Source organism: Suillus discolor (assembly GCF_016758755.1).
Source record: "Suillus discolor strain FC423 chromosome Unknown F5147scaffold_6, whole genome shotgun sequence".
In the NCBI taxonomy this organism is placed as follows: domain Eukaryota; kingdom Fungi; phylum Basidiomycota; class Agaricomycetes; order Boletales; family Suillaceae; genus Suillus; species Suillus discolor.
In genome coordinates, this window is record NW_024541253.1 from 1,039,786 (window position 1) to 1,060,822 (window position 21,037).

Genomic DNA, 21,037 nt, shown 5'->3' on the forward strand with positions numbered 1-21,037 from the left:
ATTACTCCAGGCTTCAACTCGTCACCTTTACCACACGAATCACGAGGACATGTGGGTACCATACCTGTTCTTGTCGCAGGGGAGGGCCCTGCCGACCGCCAGGCTCACGATGTACTTTCCAAGTCACAATCGCCTTTACAACAAGATGAACTGCATGGTGGAGGACATCCTCATGCATCATCCCTCGCTTCCGCGGTGAGGCCATCTCATGGCAGATCACAATCTTCTGAAGTCCCCCGTAGCCGGCCGGAGCAACCCCAACTGGAGCGATCTCGCACAGATCCCGTAGCAATTGATGTCTTGCATGGCCGTCATCATCGACCAGAAGACCTCACACCACTCCGACACCCTCAGATCAGTATACCAGCGGAAAACCAGCCCTCTCAACCGCGTTCACACAAGACATCGTTCTCCAATACTCCTGCTGTATCTGGCCCAAGACCTCAACGTTCCTCTTCGGTCGCAGACCATCAGAATGAGCCGACTAGACCGACGCCTTCATCGGGTCCGGTAGCTTCCAGCCAGCCGCATGTAACCTCATCACCTGCTCACAAGACGAACTCGAGCCCACCTAAGATTGGGTCAGGTTATGGATCCCTCCCTTCTGCATGCCCAACCCCTATGAGCTCACAAACTCCCCTCGCATCTGGAACCCAGGGCAATAACACGGCAGTAATTCAACGATCACCATCCACACCTCCTGTCCATTCAACATCGATGAACACCTCACAGACGATGATGATGGCATCACAACCCTCTCGTGCACCACGAACTTCACTCGATCGTCCAGAACCCCACGTCGTCGCTCCTCGCATGACGACCGCTCAGATTTCTAATGGGAGTACGGTCAAATCATCCTGGGTCGTGCAGACTGCCCAACCGCTCAAGGATGGTTACGCAGCTAGGGAGGAGAACCATTCAGGTCCTAACAGCTCACATCATCAAGTCGATCCGCCCGCAGTATCTCATCCACAGCTGCGGGAAGTCCTTTCTCAAGACAGCCACTATACAACGCCCCGTTCAGCTCCAACTCCAAATTCATCGCTGCGGTCGTCGCCTTATGGCACGCCAAAGGACGTGTATGCTGCCAGGACACCTCGGCGCTCTCCAGAGAGTTCACCTAAGGTCAAAGAGGTACGTAGATTGAATATATCTTCGCTAGTTTAACTCATGCATAGAACAGGCAGACACGCCGGAGCAGTCCAAACACTATCTCTTTCCTGCACCTCCGCAGATTGCTGTAATAGGAGCTACACCATTGTCTGAAAACCAGGAATTACCTCACAAGCCCCCGCACAACTCCGGTTTCCTTGCGCCGTCTTACTCAGCCCCTTCGCGAGTGTCGAGGACTACGTCTGGGAGTCGCGACCATCCTACACCAGTGCAGGTGCAGCCACAGATAGCTCACAATCATGCTGTTGGTTCCACTGCGTCATTCCAGCAGACTTCGGGACCACAACTTGTGGTGCAGCAAGCTCCGTCTTCATCGTATGGCAGTCTTCCAGCACCATCTTTCCCGGCGCCTTCAAGGGTTTTGAGGACGACGTCCCGTGATCATCCACAGACGCCAACGGTTCATACTCATACTGTTGGTTCTGTCGCGTCGCACAAGCAGACTCCTACGCTTCCATTGCAGCCTGTGACGCCGCAGACTCCAGCGTCCCCATACGGCAGTCTTCCTGCACCATCGTACCCAGCGCCTTCGCAAATCTCGAGGACAGCGTCCGGTAGCCGTGACTATCCACCGAACACGCAGCCGCAGACGGTTCACACCCATCCCATTGTTTCTACTGCATCACAACAACAGGCTCCTGAGCATCCATCCAAGCCTGTGGTATTACCTTCGCAAGTCTCAAGGACAACGTCTAGCAGCCGTGAGCATCCCTCGCAGCAGACGGTTCATAGTGTTGGTTCTACAGCATCGCAGCAGCAGACTCCTGGGTCTATCTTTCAATCTGTGGTGTTACCTTCGCAGGTCTCGAGGACAACGTCTGGCAGCCGTGACCATCCACCGCACGGGCAGGGCTCTACAGCTGCACACCAGCAGACTCCTGGGTCTCAATCTGTAGCACCGCAGGCTCCAGCGTCCACATACGGTAATCTTCCTACACCATCGTACCCAGCGCCTTCGCAGATCTTGAGGACAATGTCCAGCACCCGTGACCACCCACCGGATGCACAGGCACGAACGGTCCATCCTGTTGGTTCTACAGGGTCGCACCAGCAGACTCCTGGGTTTCCATCCCAGTCTGCGATATCGCAGATTCCGTCTCCCTCATCATACGGTCAACTTGCTTCTGCTGGACAGTTTTCTCCCCCACCTCTACCTGTTCCACCACCAAGAGTACCGGGGATTGACATCCCAGAGGACATTTTTCCTGTTAGGCTGGCACCCAGTAGTCCCGCTGGAATCAACCCCGCGCCCACCAGCTCTATCGTTCCATCGCAGCCCGCTCCAGCTCCAGTCGCCGCTCATCCCTTGGCTATGGCAGCCTCTGTTTCTTCTGCTCAGCCTTCATCGCCCAATGGACATGCCGATTCCTACAAGAGCAAGCCTGTGACAGGTGAGGGAATGGGTGCTGAGCCTGCGACCGCAAGTTCCGCGTACCAGAAACCTGCTGCTTCTGCACCTGCTATCTCTCGCGAGGCTTCCCTAGCTGCTCCGGCATCACCATCTACGGGTATGGGTCCTGCTAGTGGAGTTCATCAGGGTATATCAGGTTCACAGCACCCCCTGCCGAGCCAAGGAATGCCTGCGAGCGTATATCCACCGACAAATCTGGCTCCTCGGTTGACACGGCCAAAAGTCACCATCGAGGAAGTTCCTGAGTCTCCACAATTCGGGAATAAGTGGACTGCGAGTCCTTCACAAACGTATCCGCAGACACAGATGCAGGTTCCGGCGCAGGATTCTGAGGCTCCCGCCCCTTCCTCGAGCGTTCCTACTGCCAAGTCTTCAGACTTGCATGCTCATGGGAAGGCACCACTGCCAGTGAAGCCCAAGGATATTGTTGTTTCTAGTGTGCAGCCTACTTCAAGCGTGCAATCAACCCCCACTATGAAGCCTAGCCCCAGTGTGCAGCCTACCTTCACTGTGAAGCCTAGTCCCAGTGTGCAGCCTATTCCGAATGTGCAAACTACCCCCACTGTGAAGCCTGGACCTAGCAGTGTGCAGGCTACTGCGGTTGTGCAGCCTAGCCCCGCTGTGAAGGTTAGCCCCAGCGTTCAGCCTCCTCCAAGCATGCAGCCTACCTCCAATGTGAAGCCTAGCAGTGTGCAGGTTACTCCAAGCGTGCAACCTACCCCCACTGTGAAGCCTAGTCCCAGTATGCAACCTACCCCCACCGCCGTAGCGTCAACTTCATCCCATGCTCCTCCTGCACCATCAACTCAACCATACACTTCTGCATCTTCTCGTGCCCCGTTCTCCGCTCCGCCAACGCAGACTACTTTTACTCCGTTGCACCAAGATCCTGTTCATCGGACGACATCGTCTGGTGGACAGCCTCGAGGGTACCAACGGTCGACTGATGCGCAGCCAAGTGCGAAAGCACCGCCTACACATATAAGCGCATCAGCTATTGCAGCGCAAGGTGCTCGACAAGTTTCTCAACTACCAAATGTTACTCAGAGTGTTTCTATAGATAATACATCCAGAGGGAGATCATACGCTGCGACCCCTACTACGACCGTGACCGCCCCTCACCTTCAGAATTTGCCCACTGCAGAGACCCACGCGAAATCTCATTCATCTCGACCTCTTACCAGCGCATCAGCTACCGCAGCGCAAACCACTCGACCAGTTGCTCCGCCGCTGAATTCTACTCAGAGTGTTCCTGTTGATGCTGCATTCAAAGGTAGCAGACAATATGCTGCGGTCGCTGCGTCTGCTGTCGCATCTCACCCTCATAATGCAGAGGCCCACGCAAAACCTTATTCCTCTCGTCCTGTTGTACCTCCCGTGACCATTCCTCAAGGTCCCAGCGTCCGTGCAGCTGCCAGCACGCCGTCTGCGAAAACCCAAGTGCAGGACCCTCCTAATACCAGCGATTCTACTCGTTATCGTGGTTTGCTTTCTTCTGCTTCTCGTTATGCATCAGCTATGAACCCATTATACCCTGCATCTCATCGTCACGCTACTCCAGCGAGCGCCAGCCAGCAACTCAAACCCTCGCACTCGACACATCCTATACCCCATCATCGAACTGTATCATTACCCACTCCGCAGCCTGTTTCCACATCTAATGTCAACCCACGTCCTCCTTCTCCTCGTAAAATCTCTCAGCCTTTGGTCAACTCCAGTGCTACGTCAACACAGCCTTTCCCCAGTTCTTCGCAAGGAAACGTTTCGTCTCGCCCCTCCAAGACAGCCGAACCTTCGTGGGCTGCCCGTGTTGCAGTCTCAGGGCATCCATCTACACCTGCTCCGTCTCGAGCTCATCTGCCATCAGCTATGAATCGTACATTTTCCCACGAGTCCGAGATGCTGATGACGCCTTCCTCTATTGCACCCTCAATGCCTAAGACACCGCAAACACCGCAGACGAGCTTCACCTCTCCACACCAAGTAACTGCGCCCCTGATGAGGCAGAGGCAGGTGTCAACAGAATCTAAGGAGTCGAAGAAGAAGCCGGGTGGTTTCCTTGGAGGGTTGTTCAGGACCATGTCAGGGTCTGGCTCTTCTAAACCTCTCGAGAGTCCCGTTGCTCGATCTCCAAAGCTATCTATGGAGCAGCATAAGTCTCCGCCCATTGTATCACCACCCATCCAGCACTCTAAGTCGTCTTATTCCCCTAAGGAATCAAAAGATAAGGTTGTGGCTTCTGCACTTCCTGCCCACACGATGCAGACTACGACTCTTCCACCCCCATCAGCGTTGACTCAATCAAAGGCATCAAAGGACAGAGCCAGGAGGCACCCTGAGATTACCATTTCATCTGCGCATCCTCCTCGTGACCGCAAGCACCCTTCGTCCAATGTGTTCTCTCCGTTCAGTTTCCTGACTAGCAAAAGAAACCGCACCATGTCTGGAGCATCTCTTGACGTATGTGATGGAAACACTGCAGTATGTATGATTTTTCGTGTGGTCCGATGAGTCTCATGATTCACACAGACGAACACCGTGATCGGGTCTCCGGCTCATTCTACCGTCAGTCAAGTTCAGCCTCTTCCGCCTATGGTGCCCCCACCTTCGCGGGATCCTATGGTAGCAACTAGCCAGTGGAGGGATAGAGAAGAAGCGGAGCAGAAGAGGCGGAGAAAAAATCGACCTCGGCCAGGAGTGACCTTTGACGTTGAGGAAGACCCACCTGACCCTTATCCTGGGGCTACAGGCAAGCAGAAAGGCGCGCGGCTGGTTCGGCGCAAAACTGGCCGTTCTGTGACTCCCGGACCTCGCTGATGCATGATATATGACTGTCAATCTATGTTTGAAGTATCTTAGTATTGTCTTTGTATTATGTTATATAGTTTATGGTCCTATAACAGCTATTCAGAAGTATGCCTGAGAGAAGTAGCTAGACATGGATTATAGTGAGGAGTCTAATATTGTATTGATACAGCCCTAATTCTCACTGGGGGTCACGAGTCTATTGTGACATTTATGTAAATTGTAGTGTGACAAATATTTACGCGTTTGTGACACCTCGCGTTCTCTACAATATTTACTTATTGCCAGTGTCTATTGGACTACCCACTTATCGTTTTCACGCAATGTACAACAATTCTGAAAGGAGGAAATTTGACCCAGCGAAATTTGACTCGTCGAAATCAGCAAATTCATTTGAGTGGCCTTTCCGTCTCAACTTGTATGTATCTTTATTGCCTACTTTCAGGAGGTGACCTCAATCCATTTTAAGTTACGACAGGTCCCCATGGTATGAAGTCTCTTTAGAGGATTTTGAGAGATACGCCTTGGATCGCCTTCGCGTTCTTGCAGAAATCGAGTCCTCTTTTGCGCGTAACAGATCTTGGGAGGAGTTGAAGAGTGTGACCACGCGGCAGTGCAAGGATCACCTTCCTCTCAACAGCAGCAGTGCCTTAACTGTGGATACGCAGACTGAAAGGAGGAATGACCACTTAGGTCACTTCGTACTCAGACTTGCTTTCTGTCGATCGTGCGTTACATTCTCATCATCGACCTCTCATCCGGTTACTGATTTTTAGGGAGGACTTGAGGAGGAGGTTCGTGAAAGCAGAAACCGCTCTCTTTCGAGTGAGATATGAGAGTGATGATACAAAGGAGCGAGAGCTCTTTCTACAATCCCGGGACTTTAAATGGACTGAGGTAAGTGCATGATAGCACTCATTCCTTGCGCTAACGGTACTGCTAGGTCAACTCAGAGGAGAAGCTACAGTATGCCAGTGAATTGAAGGGGCTGGGAATACAGCAGCCGGAGGAAGGAGTTCCTACAACGGAGAGGCTTTACAAGGCGCGTCAAACAGTCTACCCTCCCTGCTCTGTATTCATTCTAATTTCTCTACAGGTGAGATGGACTCAAGTGCCGGATCTTGTCAATAAGCGACGCGTCCTTCTCAAAGACGGCTGGGCGTATGTTCCTAGCAAGGAACAGCTCAGCATTGTTCTGCGAGCATTTGAAGCAAACCTTGAAAATGCGCTCGATGTCAGTCAGCATTTTAACATCCCTCAGAACTTTTCTGATTTTCTGACAGTCAACCGCTCGGTCAATAATGCGTATGGATGGTGATACACGCCTAACCGAAATACTCAATCACATGTCTCGAGGATTTGTCGCAGGGGTAGCTTCAGAGTACTCTGGTCCAGCCACAGGCGACGAGATCAGAGCAGATATGGTGGATGACCTCGCCAAACGACACTTTCCCTTGTGCATGCGGAATCTACACGAATGCCTCATGCGAGACCGTCACTTGAAACATTTTGGTCGGCTGCAATACGGCCTGTTTCTCAAAGTCGGACATTTATTGCTCACTGACTGGAAGCTTCGTTGACCATAACTCATCAGGTCCTTGGTTTGTCAATAGACGAAGCAATTGCATTTTGGAGGAAATCTTTCAGCAATCTCACGGACGACAAGTTCAACAAAGAATACAAGTACAACATTAGACATTCATTTGGACTGGAAGGGAAGCGTGCCAACTATCCAGCGAAGAGGTATGAACATGTAACATCACAGCTTAGGTGTTTTGATGGTCAATTCTATACAGTTGTCAGCAGATTCTCTTAACAGACAAACCTGGACCTTCTGATTGCCATGGATGTCCATATCGCCACTTTGCCCCAGACAACTTGCAAACGAGTTTATTAGCAACTTATTCATCACAAGGACTGACATCGACGGATCTAGCGGAGGTCATGCGTACTGTGAAAGAAGGACACTATCATGTCGCGTGTACCCGAGTTTTTGAGATCACTCATGCAGCAGCAGGAGTCAAGAAAGGTGATGGGATCGGAGAAGGAGAAAGTGTCACACATCCTAACCAGTATGCTGCAAAGAGCATAGAAATTGAGAAAGCGCAGCAAAAGGACGCAATGGTTGTAGAGTAGATTAACGTTTACCGACAGATTGATATATCATTGTTGTAGTCATGGGTTTATGCGGTGTTTGGTGTCCTTGAGCCATAATAGAAGGACCCCGCAGCTAGTATGATCGTCCAGGGCTCCCTTGCTGGTCATCTGCCCATCCACACCTTAAAGCCAGCATGGCCCGAAGCAAAGTCAGTCCAGTGAATGGCAACCACAAACACGACAGTTCTCTCCAACAATACAATGATACTGATGGCCATTTCTCACTAGTCAGGTACAGATCCTCATGTTCTCCGTAACTTCTTGACTTGCTAAGAAGTTTACTTTCAGAAACTTCCGTCTAGCTGATCTTGTTACCATTATGAACGGTGTCTGCGGCTCTTTCTCGATATTTTCATCTGCACAGTACCTATTAACGAACGATGATGATTACTTGTTGTGGGCACTTGGTCTCCCACTGGCCGGATTGATGTTTGACTTCATGGACGGTAAAGTCGCGAGGTGGAGAAAATCATCCAGTATGCTGGGCCAAGAACTTGACAGTCTTGCAGATTTGGTATGCAATCTCTCGATACGCGTTGCTCGTTCGCCTAATTTTATTGTACGGTAGGTATCATTTGGTGTTGCACCTGCTGTGGTTGCTTTTGCTGTGGGCCTTCGGACATACCTTGACACTGTATGTTTGACTGGTTTCATATGTTGTGGTCTCGCTCGTCTCGCCCGCTTCAACGCGACTGTTGCGTTGATCCCTAAGGACGCAGCAGGCAAGTCCAGGTACTTCGAAGGCCTCCCAATCCCTTCGTCTCTGGGACTTGTCGCGATTCTGTCATACTGGGTTCGACGAGGTTGGGTTGAGGGCAAACAGGGGATACCAGGAGGTCTCATTACGTTGTGGGGAACACCAGGTGGCCGTGGGGATATTCACCCTGTCAGTGTTGTTTTCGGTTTATGGGCAGCCGCAATGGTCAGTAAAACCCTTCGAGTTCCAAAGTTGTAATGTAGGGTAGTAATTTTTACTACTCCTGCTGGAGTACATTATGATAGGGCACGGACACTACGCCTATATACATGTAGCGATGACTACTTACTTAAGGACTCTGATAGTACACGACTTGCAATTGACTTGCAAACGATTTTTTCATGCCGTATATATGACGAGACGAGTTTGCGGAAGCCACCGACGCGACGCGAGTTAATTGACGCGTCTTATACTTTGACCACGATGGTGTCTGCAAATGACGTTCAGCGTCTCTTTCTCCAAGGTGTATTTTCACGCAGCATACTTTCCTTCAAACACGCTCAGGTTCTCTGGGAGAAATGTATCGATACTGTCAAAGGTACGTACTACACAGCTCTCACCTCCTGTCGTAGCCATTTGACTTCTTCAGCTGCAAACCCGACATTGGACATTCGTTTTTCTGACAAAAGAGAGGACTGGAATTCCTTTGTTATCAGTATCAATAATTCTCTCAATTGCCTGGACCTTGAATTTCGGCATCTAACAGATGAACAGACTGGCCGAGAGATGTATGCTATGGTTAGTCATTTTGCACACTAGTGATCCTGAATGTCCTCACAATATGACAGGTGAACAGGAAGGATGATGAAATCGCACAGATGGCTACAGATTACACGCCAGTTGAAATCGCTTACTTCAAGGCAGTCGTGAGTTATACGAAATTCCTTGTGTCATGTTACCTATAGTGTCCCTTCACAGGTAGAGCAAATCATGCTCGCCCCGCATGAGGCGTACTCTGTATCATCATTGCTCGCCCTACGCGAAGTTAACTCTCTCAAGACAACCATGACGAAAGCGCAAGCCGAAATCGTGCTCGGCAGTTTTGTCGCCAAGGGGTGGTTGCTAAAGAGCAGGCGAGATACCTGCAAATATCTGGCATGCAAAAAGACTAACCGCTCCATAGACGAGGCCGCTATTCCCTCTCAACGCGCACATTGCTGGAACTTCTTCCATACCTCAAAAGCTCATATCCCGAGGATTGTCTTGAATGCATCATATGCTACGAGGTGGGCCTTTAAACCACCTGATTTCTCCTCAGCTTCTGACTCAAGTACATCAGATCGTTACCCGTGGTGTCGCCTGCAGCACGCCGAATTGCAAGGCACGTTTGCACTACCACTGTTGTAAGAAGTATCGCAGTCGGAATGCCAAGTGCCCAGCTTGTTCGCAAGATTGGCCACAGGACCTCAAAAACATGACCCCTGTCGGTGAGGAAGCCATCAAGGATGGTCAAGACGAAGGACGCCGTGTGCGGAGGAAAAGTCCTGAGGATGGAAGTGATGAGGAAGACGAAGAAGAGATGGAAGTAGAACCTTCGCAACCGTCACAGACTCAAACTCAGTCACAGCGAAAAGGTAAGGGCAACGGCAAAGGAAAACCACCTACAGATATGGATGTGGACGAGGATGAAGACGAAGAAGACGAAGAAGCCCCACAGCAGACACAAAGAAACGGGCGCCGTCGCACGACACGCACTCGGTGATTTCACGAGTATTGTTTATTGCACTCTACACTAGCCTAGATCTGCACTATTGCTCTATTGATGATTGGCTTGGATGTGGTGTGCAGTTGGCCGTCACCCGCCCTTCCTCTTGTGTTGGTGTGGTCTTGTTGATGAAACCGAACCTGCCCTTCCCCCAAACTTGGTATCGCTTCTTGTCTTTTCGGCCCTCGCCGAACTCCTCGTTCCATTTCCGAAGGTCTGCTAAGCTACCAAGAGACTCGGATGAGGAAGGCGTGATTTCCTTGAGTGCTTTGGTGAAATGACGAGCATGGATGACGCGAACATGGGGTGGTGGTTCGACCACCGGTTCTTCAAGTAATGGATCCTGGGCGTCTGCCTCAATGTCTGTCCGAGTCACTATTTCAAACGTTTGCGGGGCAGAAGCCGTGTCCAGCGAAGCCACCCCAGGAGGGGTGATGAGCTCACTAGCTGGTGAGGTTTTGAGGGCATCAGGCTTCCACGGAACTTTAACATTCTCCTTGACGGCATCCAGGGCAGCAGAGACACAAAGATCTTAGAGAAGGGCGTCAGATCGAGACACAAAACCCGTCACAACTGATCTCACGTTTAAGGTCTGATCCAGAGAAGCTCTCCGTCTTCGTTGCCAGCGCCTTAAGATCGATTTCAGGCGCCAACGTCTCGTCCCGAAGTAAAATCTTGAGTATCTCTAAATCGAATCAGATGAAACAGATCACATCAGATCGAAAGATCGAAACTTACCTTCGCGCTCCTTCTCCCCAGGCAGATCGACCAACAACCGCCTTGGTACCCTCCTCAACACCGCATCATCTAAATCAAACGGCCTATTCGTCGCACCAATTACGATCACCCTATCCTCTCTCGAAGACTTCAGTCCATCCATCTCCTGCATGAACTCAGTGATGACCCCACGATGTGCGAATGCTCCACCGCTCTCGCGCCCAGACATGCGCGCACCAAAGAGTGCGTCCATTTCGTCGAGGAAGACAACGCAGGGCGAGAGACGGCGTGCGAGCGAGAAAACGGCTTTGACGAGCTTTTCGCCTTCGCCGACGTACTGGGGCAAGGAGTTAGTGAATTGTGAGAGATAGAACGAGGAGAACGTACCATGTCCATGACATCTGAGGGCGATATGATCAGCATCCGACAGCCAGCTTCTTTTGCAAGTGCACGAACGACCAGCGTTTTGCCTGTCCCTGGGGGCCCAAAAAGAAGACATCCGGTCATACCATGTTCCTTCAGAATACCTTGCTGGAACGCCGCTGGGTGAAGTAGAGGCAGGGAGACGATCGTGCGGACAGCGTCGACGGTATGTTCTGGAAGGTGGACTTGGCTGAAAGTTGTTGATAACGAAGCTGGATCATCATGGTGAATAAACAGCATAGATGTGAATACTGAAGCCACTCACCAGGGTCCACGATGCAAGATAACAGCCTCCGTTCATGCTGTTCTAGGTATGGGTCCTGCCTGACACGCTCCACAACCTCATCCACTTTTTCCCCTTCTGTTTCCTCGTCCTCCGCGTCCTCGTGCTCTTCTTCCGCGTCCTTCTGTTTCAATATCTTAACCGCAGAATCGCGCATGAACGACTTGCGCTGACTATGCGCTGAGCGCTGAGCCGCCCAGGCATGGTGCACAGTAGCCCACGGCACAGGCGTCGGCTCGAGCCCCAGCTTCTTTTGCTGGGGAAGTCCAGAAGACACAACGCTCCCTACTGCCCGATCTGCGATCTGCCGCACGCTCGTCCAGGGCTCAAACTGATTGCTCCAGTCCTCCCACATGTCATCCTTGCTTCCTTCCTGGCGTTCGCCCTCAAATTTTACTTCTACTGCCTCCGCACGTTCGAGGACACCTCCGACTGCGCCAACACCCATGCGCATCGCGAGTTCATTGATTTCCCGTCGACGGCTCATGCGGCATAGGCGTTCCTCCGCTTGCAGACGAATGCCAGGCACGAGCACCGACGCGCGGAAGAAAGGCGTCGTCACCTCGCTCTCTGGTGCGCTACTCCCATTCGCCATACCGCGCTGTGCGATCATAGACTCAAGCATCGGCGGCATGGACGATCCTCCAATGACGACAACACCTCGAGGCCCATGCTCTCCCTCGGGCTCTTCAGGCCGGGTGGAGAGCGTAGGGAGGTCCTGGAGCAGAGCGATGTCCCCATCTTTCTCCCAACGCCGTAACCGGTCCTTCAGGCGTTTCTCGCGAGCACGCTCGGCAGCGTCGTCTTCGCCCCAGTCAGCGATACCTGATCGGGGAGGCGTAGAAGCTGCAGCGTGTGGCGACCTCCGGCGACCTACTACGTTCACGAGGCCAAACTGGCTTGAGTTAGCGGAGGACGCAGATATGGACGCAGACGTGTGTGTGGGCGCGATGGGTGGGGTGATGCCAAAGATTATGGTCATTGGGTTATGCACCGGGGACGACGGGCGGGAAAGAGGGCCGATGCGGCGCTGGCGGACGGCTGAAAGTAGGTGGGGGTACCAAGTCGCAGAAGCGGACGCAAGGACAGGAAAGTCGCGAACATAGACGATACGTGGGCGACGGCTGGCGTTTGTACCAGTCGTGCTAGTATCGTTTGGAGAAGGCAGATTAATGAGTTCATCGAAGAACGTTTTAACACGATTTGGGGCGGGACTGCTGCGAGAGGCGGTAAGTACGGAGGTGCGTCCACGTGTTGAAGTGGGTGCGAGAAGGTGAAGGGTCATTTGAGAAGGAATAGCAATTGGAGACATCATGTCCATGTCGTCGTCTTCTTCTAGTGATACGCGAAGGGGGGAGGATTGGGAATTCGAGGCAGGTGGTGGCTGGAAATGGAGGGGATTGCGGGGGAGTTGGAGAGCATTTGCAGCTAATGAAGTGCAGCGTTAGAAACACGGGTGTTCATTATAGGATAGATATGCACCTTTGCCAAAATGACCGCATTCACCAGCGGCAAGCTGGACCGCATCGATAACGAGGACTTCAGCACCAGTCCTGTTAGCAAGCTCTTTTACAGTGGCATCGATTATATATTCACCACCCTCTATTGGACAATAAAGGGCAAGGGTGGGCTCTAATGGAGGACCTGAAGAAGATGAATAGGCTGCTCTATGCTGAGTCTGCGGATGAAATGTAATATGTAAATTAGTCAATGCTTCATCAAAAAGCTCAGGAGCAGGTAGATTATTATTGTTCAAGGAATCAGTTTCTGCTGGACCATCGTCTGGAAGCCAGAGGATGTTCAAGTCGTGAGGAAGCTGTATGCCATCCTCTGGTGGAGTAGACGGAGAACTCGAAGCAGTTGGAGATATCCGCGTCCGTTTTGTTGGCTTTGGATCAGGTTCCTCTGGAGGTACAGAACCAGCAGCAGACGGATCAGGTGTATCTGAATTTGTGCTGGCTGGTAGAGTAGATGAAGCAAGACGCTTGTACACACGTTGTGTTGGCGGTGTTCCGTCTTTTCGTGAAACACGTTCCAGCCGGATAGCAGGATGGATACTCTTGCGCGTCGATGTTGCTTTGAACAGTGAGTGCGACCTTTGAATGAAAGCACTAGGTGTTCGCATGCTGGTCCGATGTTAAGCTGTTCAGACAACAAACAACTTCCCTTCTTGGTCGCTTGCGGCTGTCACATAGATTTCATTCTATTACATTAATTGTCTTTGATTACTGCTCTTCTTGTCATCGTGGCCGCCGTCGTCCACAACGACCTTACAACGTGTACTACATAGTACCAACTAACTTGAGTTCGTTTCTCACGTACCGGGTCCAGGAACCACCTCACTGCGGCCGTGCACGTTTTCACATCAACCATCTGGGACTTAATCACGAAATATGGGTCGCGACAGACTGGCTGCTCTCAGAGTATTCACTTTTCTAGTATTCGTGCTAAAATATACTGACGGACACATTTCTTAGGCGCAACGGCCGAATGCTACACCAGATCCTGGACAGGGGGTCTATGAGATGCAACCACATCCTTCACCTTCTGCAAACGGCACTGGCAATAGTACAGGGACAGACCCTTCGTCCGCGTTTTATGCGGAAGTGCGTCTATTCTTTCTCATATTTCTCTTGGTACGAACCTGCATTTCAATCTAGGCCACCGCTATCCAAGACTCCATTCAAGACTTTGATGAGAATGTCACTCGTGTCGCTGAATTCCACTCCCGCTCCCTAAACGCCCTTGACGATGCAGCAACACAAGCAAACGCAGCTCAGCTCGAGCGCCTTACAGATGAGACCAGGCAGCTCAGCAACAGTCTCGCCAACCGTATCCGTGCCCTTGAGAAACCCGCTGGTGCAGGCCCGGATGCTCAAATTCGCAAAAACAGAGTGTGTCACCCTTCCCTTTTGTGCAAGACAGCCGTTGACGTGGTTGTGGTTGTCAGATTAATGTCGTTCAGACAAAATTTATGGCCACCTTGCAGCGGTACCAGGAGGTTGAGCGCCAGTACCGCCAGCAGTACCGCCAGCGTGTGGAGCGACAGTTCAAAATAGGTATATTCATTTCCTAATCTCTCACTCACATTTTAATTTAAATATTCAGTGAAACCTGATGCTACGCCTGACGAAGTTGCTGCTGTGGTGAATGATGACCAAGGCGGAGGAAGCCAAATCTTTGCACAAGCAGTAAGCCTTTGTTCGCTTAGGAGAGGAGTTTGTCGTTCATCTCTGCGCAGCTCACTTCATCAACTCGATACGGGGACTCGCGGGCTGCATATCGAGAAGTCCAGGAACGACACCAAGACATTCGCCGGATTGAGCAGACCCTCGGAGAGCTGGCTCAATTATTCAATGACGTAGGTGCAACACTTGCATGCATGATGCATTTACTAAGGATACTCTTCTTATTACAGATGGGCACCCTTCTAGGCGAGCAAGAAGAGAAAATCGACGCTATCGAGACGGCAGCTGCAGGTGTCGCACATGACACCGAGGGAGGGTATGCAGCTGTTATAATTACCTATGGGCACTACCACTAACTTCCTTGCAGACAAAGGCATACCGAGGTCGCAGTAAAACATGCCCGCTCTGCCCGACGAAAACGATGGATCTGCTTCTGGCTCACCATCATTATCATCCTCGCAGCTGTTGGTATCGGTGTGGGTGTGTACTTCAGCCAGCATCCAATAAAGTCGAGTTCTTCTGGTTGAAGGAGCGGGATGATGGTGATTAATTAATACGGACATGACTGAGTCGTATACCCCTTACTTTCTTTTGCAATAGTCCACGCTGCCTCCACACTTGCTCTAGTGATATTAGTTAACTAGGTTGTTTAATACTTGGTACTTTGGTTTTACCGATGCGGCAGAATGACGATGGTAATATTACGTCACGTCCATTTGGCGTTAGTTCAGGACCGTGTAAATTTGGCAGAACCTGCGTTTCACGAACGTCCTCCTTCATTGACTCCTTCAACATTACCCACCGCAGCGTACGCCTGCAATGACGAAAAACGGTTCAGCAAATCCATCCCGAAAGATGCGCCGGCGTGGCTCAATAGACGTCGTCGATGCAAAGGTTGCAGTTGACCTCGCCACAGCTCAGACATATTCTGAAAATGTCTTTCTTTTCGTACCTAATCTCATTGGTGCGATAGTTCTGCTGTGTTGATTTACTATGTGCTGATTTAGACACTTGGGCTGCATAGGGTACACGCGCGTCATCCTTGCTGGGCTTTCGCTCCACTTTATGAGCTATCACCCCAAATACTGCACTCTTGCATATGTGATATCATGTTTGTTGGACGCTGTGGATGGTCAGGTCGCACGAGCCCTAGGACAGACATCGAAATTTGGTGCAGTGTTGGACATGGTCACAGATCGGTATGTCATCTCTTCATGTTATTCCTCCAATTTATCTCATAATGCACACTTCCAGGTGTACGACGTCATGCTTGCTCTGCTATCTATCGTCTACATACCCGAATTTTGCCTTGGTGTTCCAGTTCCTTATCGCCCTTGATTTCGCCAGCCATTACATGCACATGTACAGGTGCGTTTTGAGTCCCCGTCCTTGCCTGTCCAGCCCCTCACGGAATATCATTCAGCTCACTCGTCACTGGTTCGCGGAGCCATAAGCTCGTGACGAGCGAAGTCAGCCGTATTCTATGGTACTACTATAATGATTCAGTGCGTTTCCCACCGTTCGCATGCTACCGCAGCCCAAATTGATCCTGTGCGTGAAACAGCGTACTCTGTTCTTTATGTGCGCAGGCAACGAGCTCTTCTTCGTCTCTCTCTACCTCATGAATTGGGTGCAAACACCTATCGGACTCGGCGTCTACTTCCCATGGCTCAAAGATCTCACCTGGCCCGAACTTGTCGCAATCCCCAGCGCATTCGTCTGTGTAGGCAAGAATATTATCAATCTCGTACAGCTCTGGAAGGCGTCGAAGATCCTCGTAGGGGTGGACCTTGCAGAGCGTGCACATGCGCGTGAGGTACAGGCTAAGAAAGAGTGAAATGGGTTCGTGGACGGACAAATATCATACATACTACATATGCTGCTTTGTGCATTAATGCCAATGGGACGGTGTAATCGCACTCGTTGTTTTTTATATATGTAAATATCTACGGCACAAACGCGAACTAAAGAATGATGTGGATGTGGGTGTGCTTATCATTTTAAGCGGCAGGCTCCTGAGATGGTCGGAGTGAATTTACGCTGCAGGTGAATGGCCTACGTGGGCCGGAGTTTCTTCCTGGATGGTAAATATTGGGTTGTGGTCTGCAGAGTATCCAATGACATGCAGCAGAGCCATTACGCACCAAGCCCATTGAACTAAGTAATATGCTATCTTTGATATACTCGTCACTTTTAGCAATTTGACAACCACCCTGGCCGAAGTGAACTGACCTCCATGAGTTTATTGTTTGCAGATTATGGGATGTATATTTACTGGCTGCAAGAGACCTACTATGACGGGCCACAGGAGATGAGTAAGGCCTAACACACGTGGGTCATGACAAGATTGTCAGAACTGCCAGGATATCTCTACCAGTACCATCCATGGAAATCAAAGGTGAATGTTTCTTCGCTGTAACAACGTCATTCCCTAGTGCAGTAACCTACTGCGGAATGAGACAAGGGGTTGGATTGCCTCCCTGTTGTATGATCTTGTAATTGAACACCGATAAATCGCAGTCTCGTACCACTTAAGATGACACTGGTACTGGCGGACTTTTTTGATTCAGTGATTTGAGATTGGAACTCATGTTCCAAGTATGTGATAGGTAGGGTGAGACTAAGATGATAAGAAGATGGGTAGGTAGTCAGGGCGTTAAAGCCCGCGTATACTTTCCTCGGCGGGAGACTAATATCGAATATGATCTGCATAACCTAACGATATTGCCATAAGATAATGTGCGAGAGAGGATGTGGTTGGAGTCTGACCTTGAGCTCGTCATGTACGTCCCGATGATCTTCCAAATGCAAAAGGTTAAAAACGACCCTGCTGAGCTGTAAGAAGATCATTCCTGTGGATCGGAAGTACCTTCCAACTGGAAGAACAGAATACTTAGGGGGCAACACATACTGACAGTACTTGAGCTGTGGACTGCGTGTGGAGCTCAGGTGAAGGATGCACTGCATGACATTCACGCGAATATGAGAAAAAATATCGAAGGGTGAAGACACACATCGGACAGAGTGAAGTGCAGACACAGAGGTAAGCAATGCACAGAGAAACAGAGGACCGCCAAGCGCACACTGACAGCAAGCAGTGGAGTGCATGTGAAGCTCAGGTGGAGTACGCACATGGGAGTCACATGAATTACTTCTGCGGGATCATCAACCATTTCGTCTTCATATATGTTAGAAATAGACCAAGACTAAATACACCCCGTCATTTTCCTGGTATGACTGGATGAAAGCAGGAAGTGGCGGGAGGGCCTCGGGAGGTCACGCTCCGGCACGGGGGTCGGAGTCAGCATAGGTTTCGAGGCTAGGTCATGGGGTTGTAGTTGGCCTATTATGTGATGCGAGAGGGCGCAGGTTGGAGGTTAGGTGTGGTAGGCGACGTTCGGAAGACTACGGGTCGGGCAGGATGGGCAGGAGCGCGATGGGCGCGAAGGCAATTTACAGCTTAACCTTATACACGAGCAGAAAATACCTGGAGGTTTTGACTTCTGATGTAAGTGAAGTAACACAAGAGATGCCGCGTTCTCGAAAGTTTTTGGGAGCCAAAGTACTTCGGTAGGGTGACAGGGCACCTATGCAACTGTGTTCGATGACCAGCCTGCTGCAAACGGCTAGTGCCAGTAGTGAGATAGGAAGCTTCAGATCCCGGATTCGGTGGTCTTTAGCATATCACCGTCACCAAGGGTAATCGACCGGACCGACCGAGAATTTAGCATCTCCGATGCTGAATCGGGGGTTGCAACGTTAGGTTGTGGATGAGTCGGAACTTTGTGTGGTTTAATAGTCACGTTGATGATGCATACGGTATCGACGGCAACGATTTTGAGAATAATGCCCAAAATATTGTCAATCAGCCTGTCAGCCTAGCATACTAAGCTGACTTGCAGCGAAGTACTGACTCATCCTACTGAATATGATCACGTGATGTAAAGTAGATTAAGTGTAAACATCATGGGGCCCACTGCATCATGCAGGAATTCTCATTTCAAGACACCAACTTACATAACATTTAAATTTAGGTCAAGCAAGATTGGTAGTGATCATGTCATCGTTCTGACAAATGTACTAGTTCTCACCACGTTCCCCCTTTTTCACAAAGCATTAATCTGCCGCAGACTCTGCGTAACATCTCGGCCAGTTAATATTTCAAGCCGCGTACTTCCTAGGCAGTTATAAAGACCACTTCCACTTCTTGCGATCCAGAATCAACCTTTCATTCACAATGTCTATTCGAGCCACTACCTCTCTCGGCGGTACTGCATCTAATGTCACCATTGGTAAAGTAGCTGTATGTATGCTGCTCTTCATCTCAAAGTTTTTTCTTACATTTCCCCTCCCAGCATGGATTGATGATGATGACGTGCGTTTTCTTTTCTTCTGACAATCGTTGGATCGAGTTCACATCGATGGTCCATCATGTAGATGGACACCCGAGCCAGTCCCAGACGAACAGTGTTTTGAGGCTATCAAGGCTGGCGTGGATGCCCTCCCTCCTGGCACAAAGATGTTCCTCAACGGAGGTAGGCAAAAGTTCCCCACATAAGACATATGTGCTAAATCCGGTCACAGGGGAATTCTATGGGCACAATTTATCAACCGCAAACCTCGAGATGATCGCCCGGTTCTTCGAAAAGTACCCCGACTACGTAGACAAGACCTTCTTGTCCATCAAGGTACGGTCTATCCCCGCTTCCGCCTCATTGTAATTAACTCTTTGTTTTTCAGGGAGGACTAAAGCCTGGCGTAGAGGCACTGCCTGACGGCTCGTAAGTCCCAATTGTACACCATGATCGTTATAATGAGATGCTACCTTGACCATCAGACCCGCCAACTTGAGACGAAGTGTCGAGCTCATCAATGAGAAACTTCGCGGCACCAAGCGCCTTGATTTGTTCCAGAGCGCTCGTGTAGACCCCAATGTCTCTTTGGAAGAATCGATCAGGACCCTTGTTGAACTCAAGAATGAGGGTAAACTAGACCATATTGGTATGTCGGAATGCAGCGCTGACACTCTGCGGCGTGGTAATGCTGTATGTGGATAGTATGACTGTCTTGGCAAGACATCTGCTCAGTATGTTCCAGGTACACCCCATTGCTGCTGTCGAGATTGAGGTCAGCCCATGGGAATACGGAGAGGAGGCCAAGAAAGGTACGTCATTAGACTTAAAGTTCTGTTGGAGTAACTCATCTTCAAATCTGTCAGTCATTGCGACTGCCGAAGAGCTAGGTATTGCTGTTATCGCATACTCGTACGTGTCACGTTATTACACGCCTGTTCTGACCTGACAATAATCATGTTTAGTCCGCTTGGTCGTGGGTTTTTGACCGGTCAAATCAAGAGGCCTGAGGACATTCCGGGTAAGATTATCGCTTAACGATATTTATGATGCTCACCGCCATTCCCAGAGGGAGATTTCCGCCGCTTACTGCCTCGTTTCCAGGAAGATGTAAGTTTCCCGATATGCGCTTGATCGTCAGCTCATCATAGCTGTACAGAACTTTAAACACAACTTCGCTATTGTTGATGCGCTGACTGCGATTGCGAGGAGCAAGAACGTTACCTCTGCTCAACTTAGCATCGCTTGGGTTGCATCGTTGGCCAAGCATGTCATCCCTTTGCCCGGTTCCTCGTGAGTCCCCGTCCAGACATACGATTGTCATGGGCCTTGACATTGTTTCAGGCATGCCAAGCGCACTCGAGAGAATTGTGCTGCAGGAGATATCGAGTTGTCTACGGAAGACATCGCAGAAATTAACGGTGTTATCAGTGCTGCCGACGTCAAGGGTGGCAGGTATGGCCATCAGGCAAAGTTCCTCTGGGGTTAGATGGTTTCAGTTGGCTTTAGGCTCTAGTCGGCGAATCGGACCATTCAAACTGTATTTTATTTGACTTTGGGCCGCTTTATGTGAAATAAATTGAAAGTGATTTACCTAAGGTCCGCCATATGCTTTGAAGGAAACCTTGTGTATAAAATTTGTGACTTGATGTGTACACACGACTCGGAAGCTTATGAAGACTTGTCACTTACAGCTAACTTCATATCGATAGGCCAGAATCCATTTTTGTTCATTCACCGCTTTTGTTTAGTTGTGGAGCTGGCCGGCCTATTACGATACTTCGTCGGGTGAGAAAGGCAAAGCAAGGGAGCAGAGGAGCATCAATGAGTATCAATACCAATGTCTAACACTAGCTGTACAGTAGATGTCAAGTAATGGCAATTGTCGTAGCTGTATTCTGACAACGGAGCCGAAGAACTCGGTTGATAGTTCGGCGGCTTGTGTTAGTGACTTGTACTATGGCCTTGGATGACATTTGGGCAGACATAGTGACCCGTTGTTGCTTCATGGCTGCTGGAATGTGACGGCGGTTTCCAACCATAGTGAGAATGGTGTCCGAAGGCAG

General features: G+C 50.3%; 7 protein-coding genes across 7 annotated transcripts; 6 read left to right on the forward strand and 1 right to left on the reverse strand.

The window, feature by feature from the left end:
• The first annotated feature begins 5,646 nt into the window (after nucleotides 1-5,646).
• Nucleotides 5,647-7,622, forward strand: F5147DRAFT_674151 (DNA primase, large subunit). Its single transcript, XM_041435816.1, has 8 exons — nucleotides 5,647-5,807; nucleotides 5,859-6,116; nucleotides 6,166-6,286; nucleotides 6,333-6,431; nucleotides 6,486-6,623; nucleotides 6,673-6,930; nucleotides 6,984-7,132; nucleotides 7,186-7,622. Exons 1-8 carry the CDS (start codon nucleotides 5,713-5,715, stop codon nucleotides 7,523-7,525), a joined length of 1,458 nt encoding a protein of 485 aa, XP_041297829.1. The 5' UTR covers nucleotides 5,647-5,712; the 3' UTR covers nucleotides 7,526-7,622.
• Nucleotides 7,623-7,633: 11 nt separating this feature from the next.
• On the forward strand, nucleotides 7,634-8,652 carry F5147DRAFT_605591 (uncharacterized protein). The gene is made up of 3 exons (XM_041432326.1): nucleotides 7,634-7,778; nucleotides 7,835-8,060; nucleotides 8,115-8,652. Exons 1-3 carry the CDS (start codon nucleotides 7,681-7,683, stop codon nucleotides 8,499-8,501), a joined length of 711 nt encoding a protein of 236 aa, XP_041297830.1. The 5' UTR covers nucleotides 7,634-7,680; the 3' UTR covers nucleotides 8,502-8,652.
• A 23-nt stretch (nucleotides 8,653-8,675) lies between these two features.
• Nucleotides 8,676-10,152, forward strand: F5147DRAFT_353846 (Nse1 non-SMC component of SMC5-6 complex-domain-containing protein). The gene is made up of 6 exons (XM_041429356.1): nucleotides 8,676-8,841; nucleotides 8,893-9,041; nucleotides 9,092-9,169; nucleotides 9,222-9,376; nucleotides 9,427-9,529; nucleotides 9,583-10,152. The coding sequence occupies exons 1-6, from the start codon at nucleotides 8,727-8,729 to the stop codon at nucleotides 10,003-10,005; spliced, it is 1,023 nt and encodes a 340-aa protein (XP_041297831.1). The 5' UTR covers nucleotides 8,676-8,726; the 3' UTR covers nucleotides 10,006-10,152.
• Nucleotides 10,029-13,574, reverse strand: F5147DRAFT_353853 (uncharacterized protein). The gene is made up of 6 exons (XM_041429357.1): nucleotides 12,914-13,574; nucleotides 11,414-12,859; nucleotides 11,113-11,360; nucleotides 10,747-11,062; nucleotides 10,592-10,693; nucleotides 10,029-10,539 (listed from the first exon to the last, which is right to left on the reverse strand). The coding sequence occupies exons 1-6, from the start codon at nucleotides 13,554-13,556 to the stop codon at nucleotides 10,052-10,054; spliced, it is 3,243 nt and encodes a 1,080-aa protein (XP_041297832.1). The 5' UTR covers nucleotides 13,557-13,574; the 3' UTR covers nucleotides 10,029-10,051.
• Nucleotides 13,575-13,635: 61 nt separating this feature from the next.
• On the forward strand, nucleotides 13,636-15,353 carry F5147DRAFT_674156 (t-SNARE). The gene is made up of 8 exons (XM_041435817.1): nucleotides 13,636-13,854; nucleotides 13,909-14,037; nucleotides 14,092-14,325; nucleotides 14,382-14,490; nucleotides 14,540-14,622; nucleotides 14,673-14,792; nucleotides 14,850-14,935; nucleotides 14,987-15,353. Exons 1-8 carry the CDS (start codon nucleotides 13,825-13,827, stop codon nucleotides 15,144-15,146), a joined length of 951 nt encoding a protein of 316 aa, XP_041297833.1. The 5' UTR covers nucleotides 13,636-13,824; the 3' UTR covers nucleotides 15,147-15,353.
• On the forward strand, nucleotides 15,352-16,623 carry F5147DRAFT_674159 (CDP-alcohol phosphatidyltransferase-domain-containing protein). The gene is made up of 5 exons (XM_041435818.1): nucleotides 15,352-15,583; nucleotides 15,644-15,818; nucleotides 15,874-15,987; nucleotides 16,043-16,124; nucleotides 16,184-16,623. The coding sequence occupies exons 1-5, from the start codon at nucleotides 15,439-15,441 to the stop codon at nucleotides 16,454-16,456; spliced, it is 789 nt and encodes a 262-aa protein (XP_041297834.1). The 5' UTR covers nucleotides 15,352-15,438; the 3' UTR covers nucleotides 16,457-16,623.
• A 1,989-nt stretch (nucleotides 16,624-18,612) lies between these two features.
• F5147DRAFT_674166 (NADP-dependent oxidoreductase domain-containing protein) lies at nucleotides 18,613-20,569 on the forward strand. The gene is made up of 12 exons (XM_041435819.1): nucleotides 18,613-18,922; nucleotides 18,975-18,994; nucleotides 19,057-19,154; nucleotides 19,204-19,307; nucleotides 19,360-19,400; nucleotides 19,457-19,664; nucleotides 19,717-19,783; nucleotides 19,838-19,883; nucleotides 19,937-19,992; nucleotides 20,041-20,081; nucleotides 20,131-20,264; nucleotides 20,316-20,569. Exons 1-12 carry the CDS (start codon nucleotides 18,857-18,859, stop codon nucleotides 20,458-20,460), a joined length of 1,026 nt encoding a protein of 341 aa, XP_041297835.1. The 5' UTR covers nucleotides 18,613-18,856; the 3' UTR covers nucleotides 20,461-20,569.
• Nucleotides 20,570-21,037: the final 468 nt, after the last annotated feature.

Excerpts from the sequence above, each read along its gene's own strand:
- F5147DRAFT_674151 (XM_041435816.1), top strand. The coding sequence starts at position 5,713 with ATGTACAACAATTCTGAAAGGAGGAAATTTGACCCAGCGAAATTTGAC. Across the intron at positions 6,432-6,485 it reads CAACGGAGAGGCTTTACAAG|GTGAGATGGACTCAAGTGCC; the intron begins GCGCGTCAAACA and ends ATTTCTCTACAG. Across the intron at positions 7,133-7,185 it reads GCCAACTATCCAGCGAAGAG|TTGTCAGCAGATTCTCTTAA; the intron begins GTATGAACATGT and ends AATTCTATACAG.
- F5147DRAFT_605591 (XM_041432326.1), top strand. The coding sequence starts at position 7,681 with ATGGCCCGAAGCAAAGTCAGTCCAGTGAATGGCAACCACAAACACGAC. Across the intron at positions 7,779-7,834 it reads GGCCATTTCTCACTAGTCAG|AAACTTCCGTCTAGCTGATC; the intron begins GTACAGATCCTC and ends GTTTACTTTCAG. Across the intron at positions 8,061-8,114 it reads TTGACAGTCTTGCAGATTTG|GTATCATTTGGTGTTGCACC; the intron begins GTATGCAATCTC and ends ATTGTACGGTAG.
- F5147DRAFT_353846 (XM_041429356.1), top strand. The coding sequence starts at position 8,727 with ATGGTGTCTGCAAATGACGTTCAGCGTCTCTTTCTCCAAGGTGTATTT. Across the intron at positions 9,377-9,426 it reads GGGTGGTTGCTAAAGAGCAG|ACGAGGCCGCTATTCCCTCT; the intron begins GCGAGATACCTG and ends ACCGCTCCATAG. Across the intron at positions 9,530-9,582 it reads AATGCATCATATGCTACGAG|ATCGTTACCCGTGGTGTCGC; the intron begins GTGGGCCTTTAA and ends CAAGTACATCAG.
- F5147DRAFT_353853 (XM_041429357.1), bottom strand. The coding sequence starts at position 13,556 with ATGCGAACACCTAGTGCTTTCATTCAAAGGTCGCACTCACTGTTCAAA. Across the intron at positions 10,694-10,746 it reads TGGGGAGAAGGAGCGCGAAG|AGATACTCAAGATTTTACTT; the intron begins GTAAGTTTCGAT and ends GATTCGATTTAG. Across the intron at positions 10,540-10,591 it reads CTCTGGATCAGACCTTAAAC|ATCTTTGTGTCTCTGCTGCC; the intron begins GTGAGATCAGTT and ends CCCTTCTCTAAG.
- F5147DRAFT_674156 (XM_041435817.1), top strand. The coding sequence starts at position 13,825 with ATGGGTCGCGACAGACTGGCTGCTCTCAGA. Across the intron at positions 14,038-14,091 it reads CGTCCGCGTTTTATGCGGAA|GCCACCGCTATCCAAGACTC; the intron begins GTGCGTCTATTC and ends ATTTCAATCTAG. Across the intron at positions 14,623-14,672 it reads GCCAAATCTTTGCACAAGCA|CTCACTTCATCAACTCGATA; the intron begins GTAAGCCTTTGT and ends ATCTCTGCGCAG.
- F5147DRAFT_674159 (XM_041435818.1), top strand. The coding sequence starts at position 15,439 with ATGACGAAAAACGGTTCAGCAAATCCATCCCGAAAGATGCGCCGGCGT. Across the intron at positions 15,819-15,873 it reads TTGGACATGGTCACAGATCG|GTGTACGACGTCATGCTTGC; the intron begins GTATGTCATCTC and ends GCACACTTCCAG. Across the intron at positions 15,988-16,042 it reads CATTACATGCACATGTACAG|CTCACTCGTCACTGGTTCGC; the intron begins GTGCGTTTTGAG and ends AATATCATTCAG.
- F5147DRAFT_674166 (XM_041435819.1), top strand. The coding sequence starts at position 18,857 with ATGTCTATTCGAGCCACTACCTCTCTCGGCGGTACTGCATCTAATGTC. Across the intron at positions 19,308-19,359 it reads AGACCTTCTTGTCCATCAAG|GGAGGACTAAAGCCTGGCGT; the intron begins GTACGGTCTATC and ends TTTGTTTTTCAG. Across the intron at positions 19,401-19,456 it reads GAGGCACTGCCTGACGGCTC|ACCCGCCAACTTGAGACGAA; the intron begins GTAAGTCCCAAT and ends CTTGACCATCAG.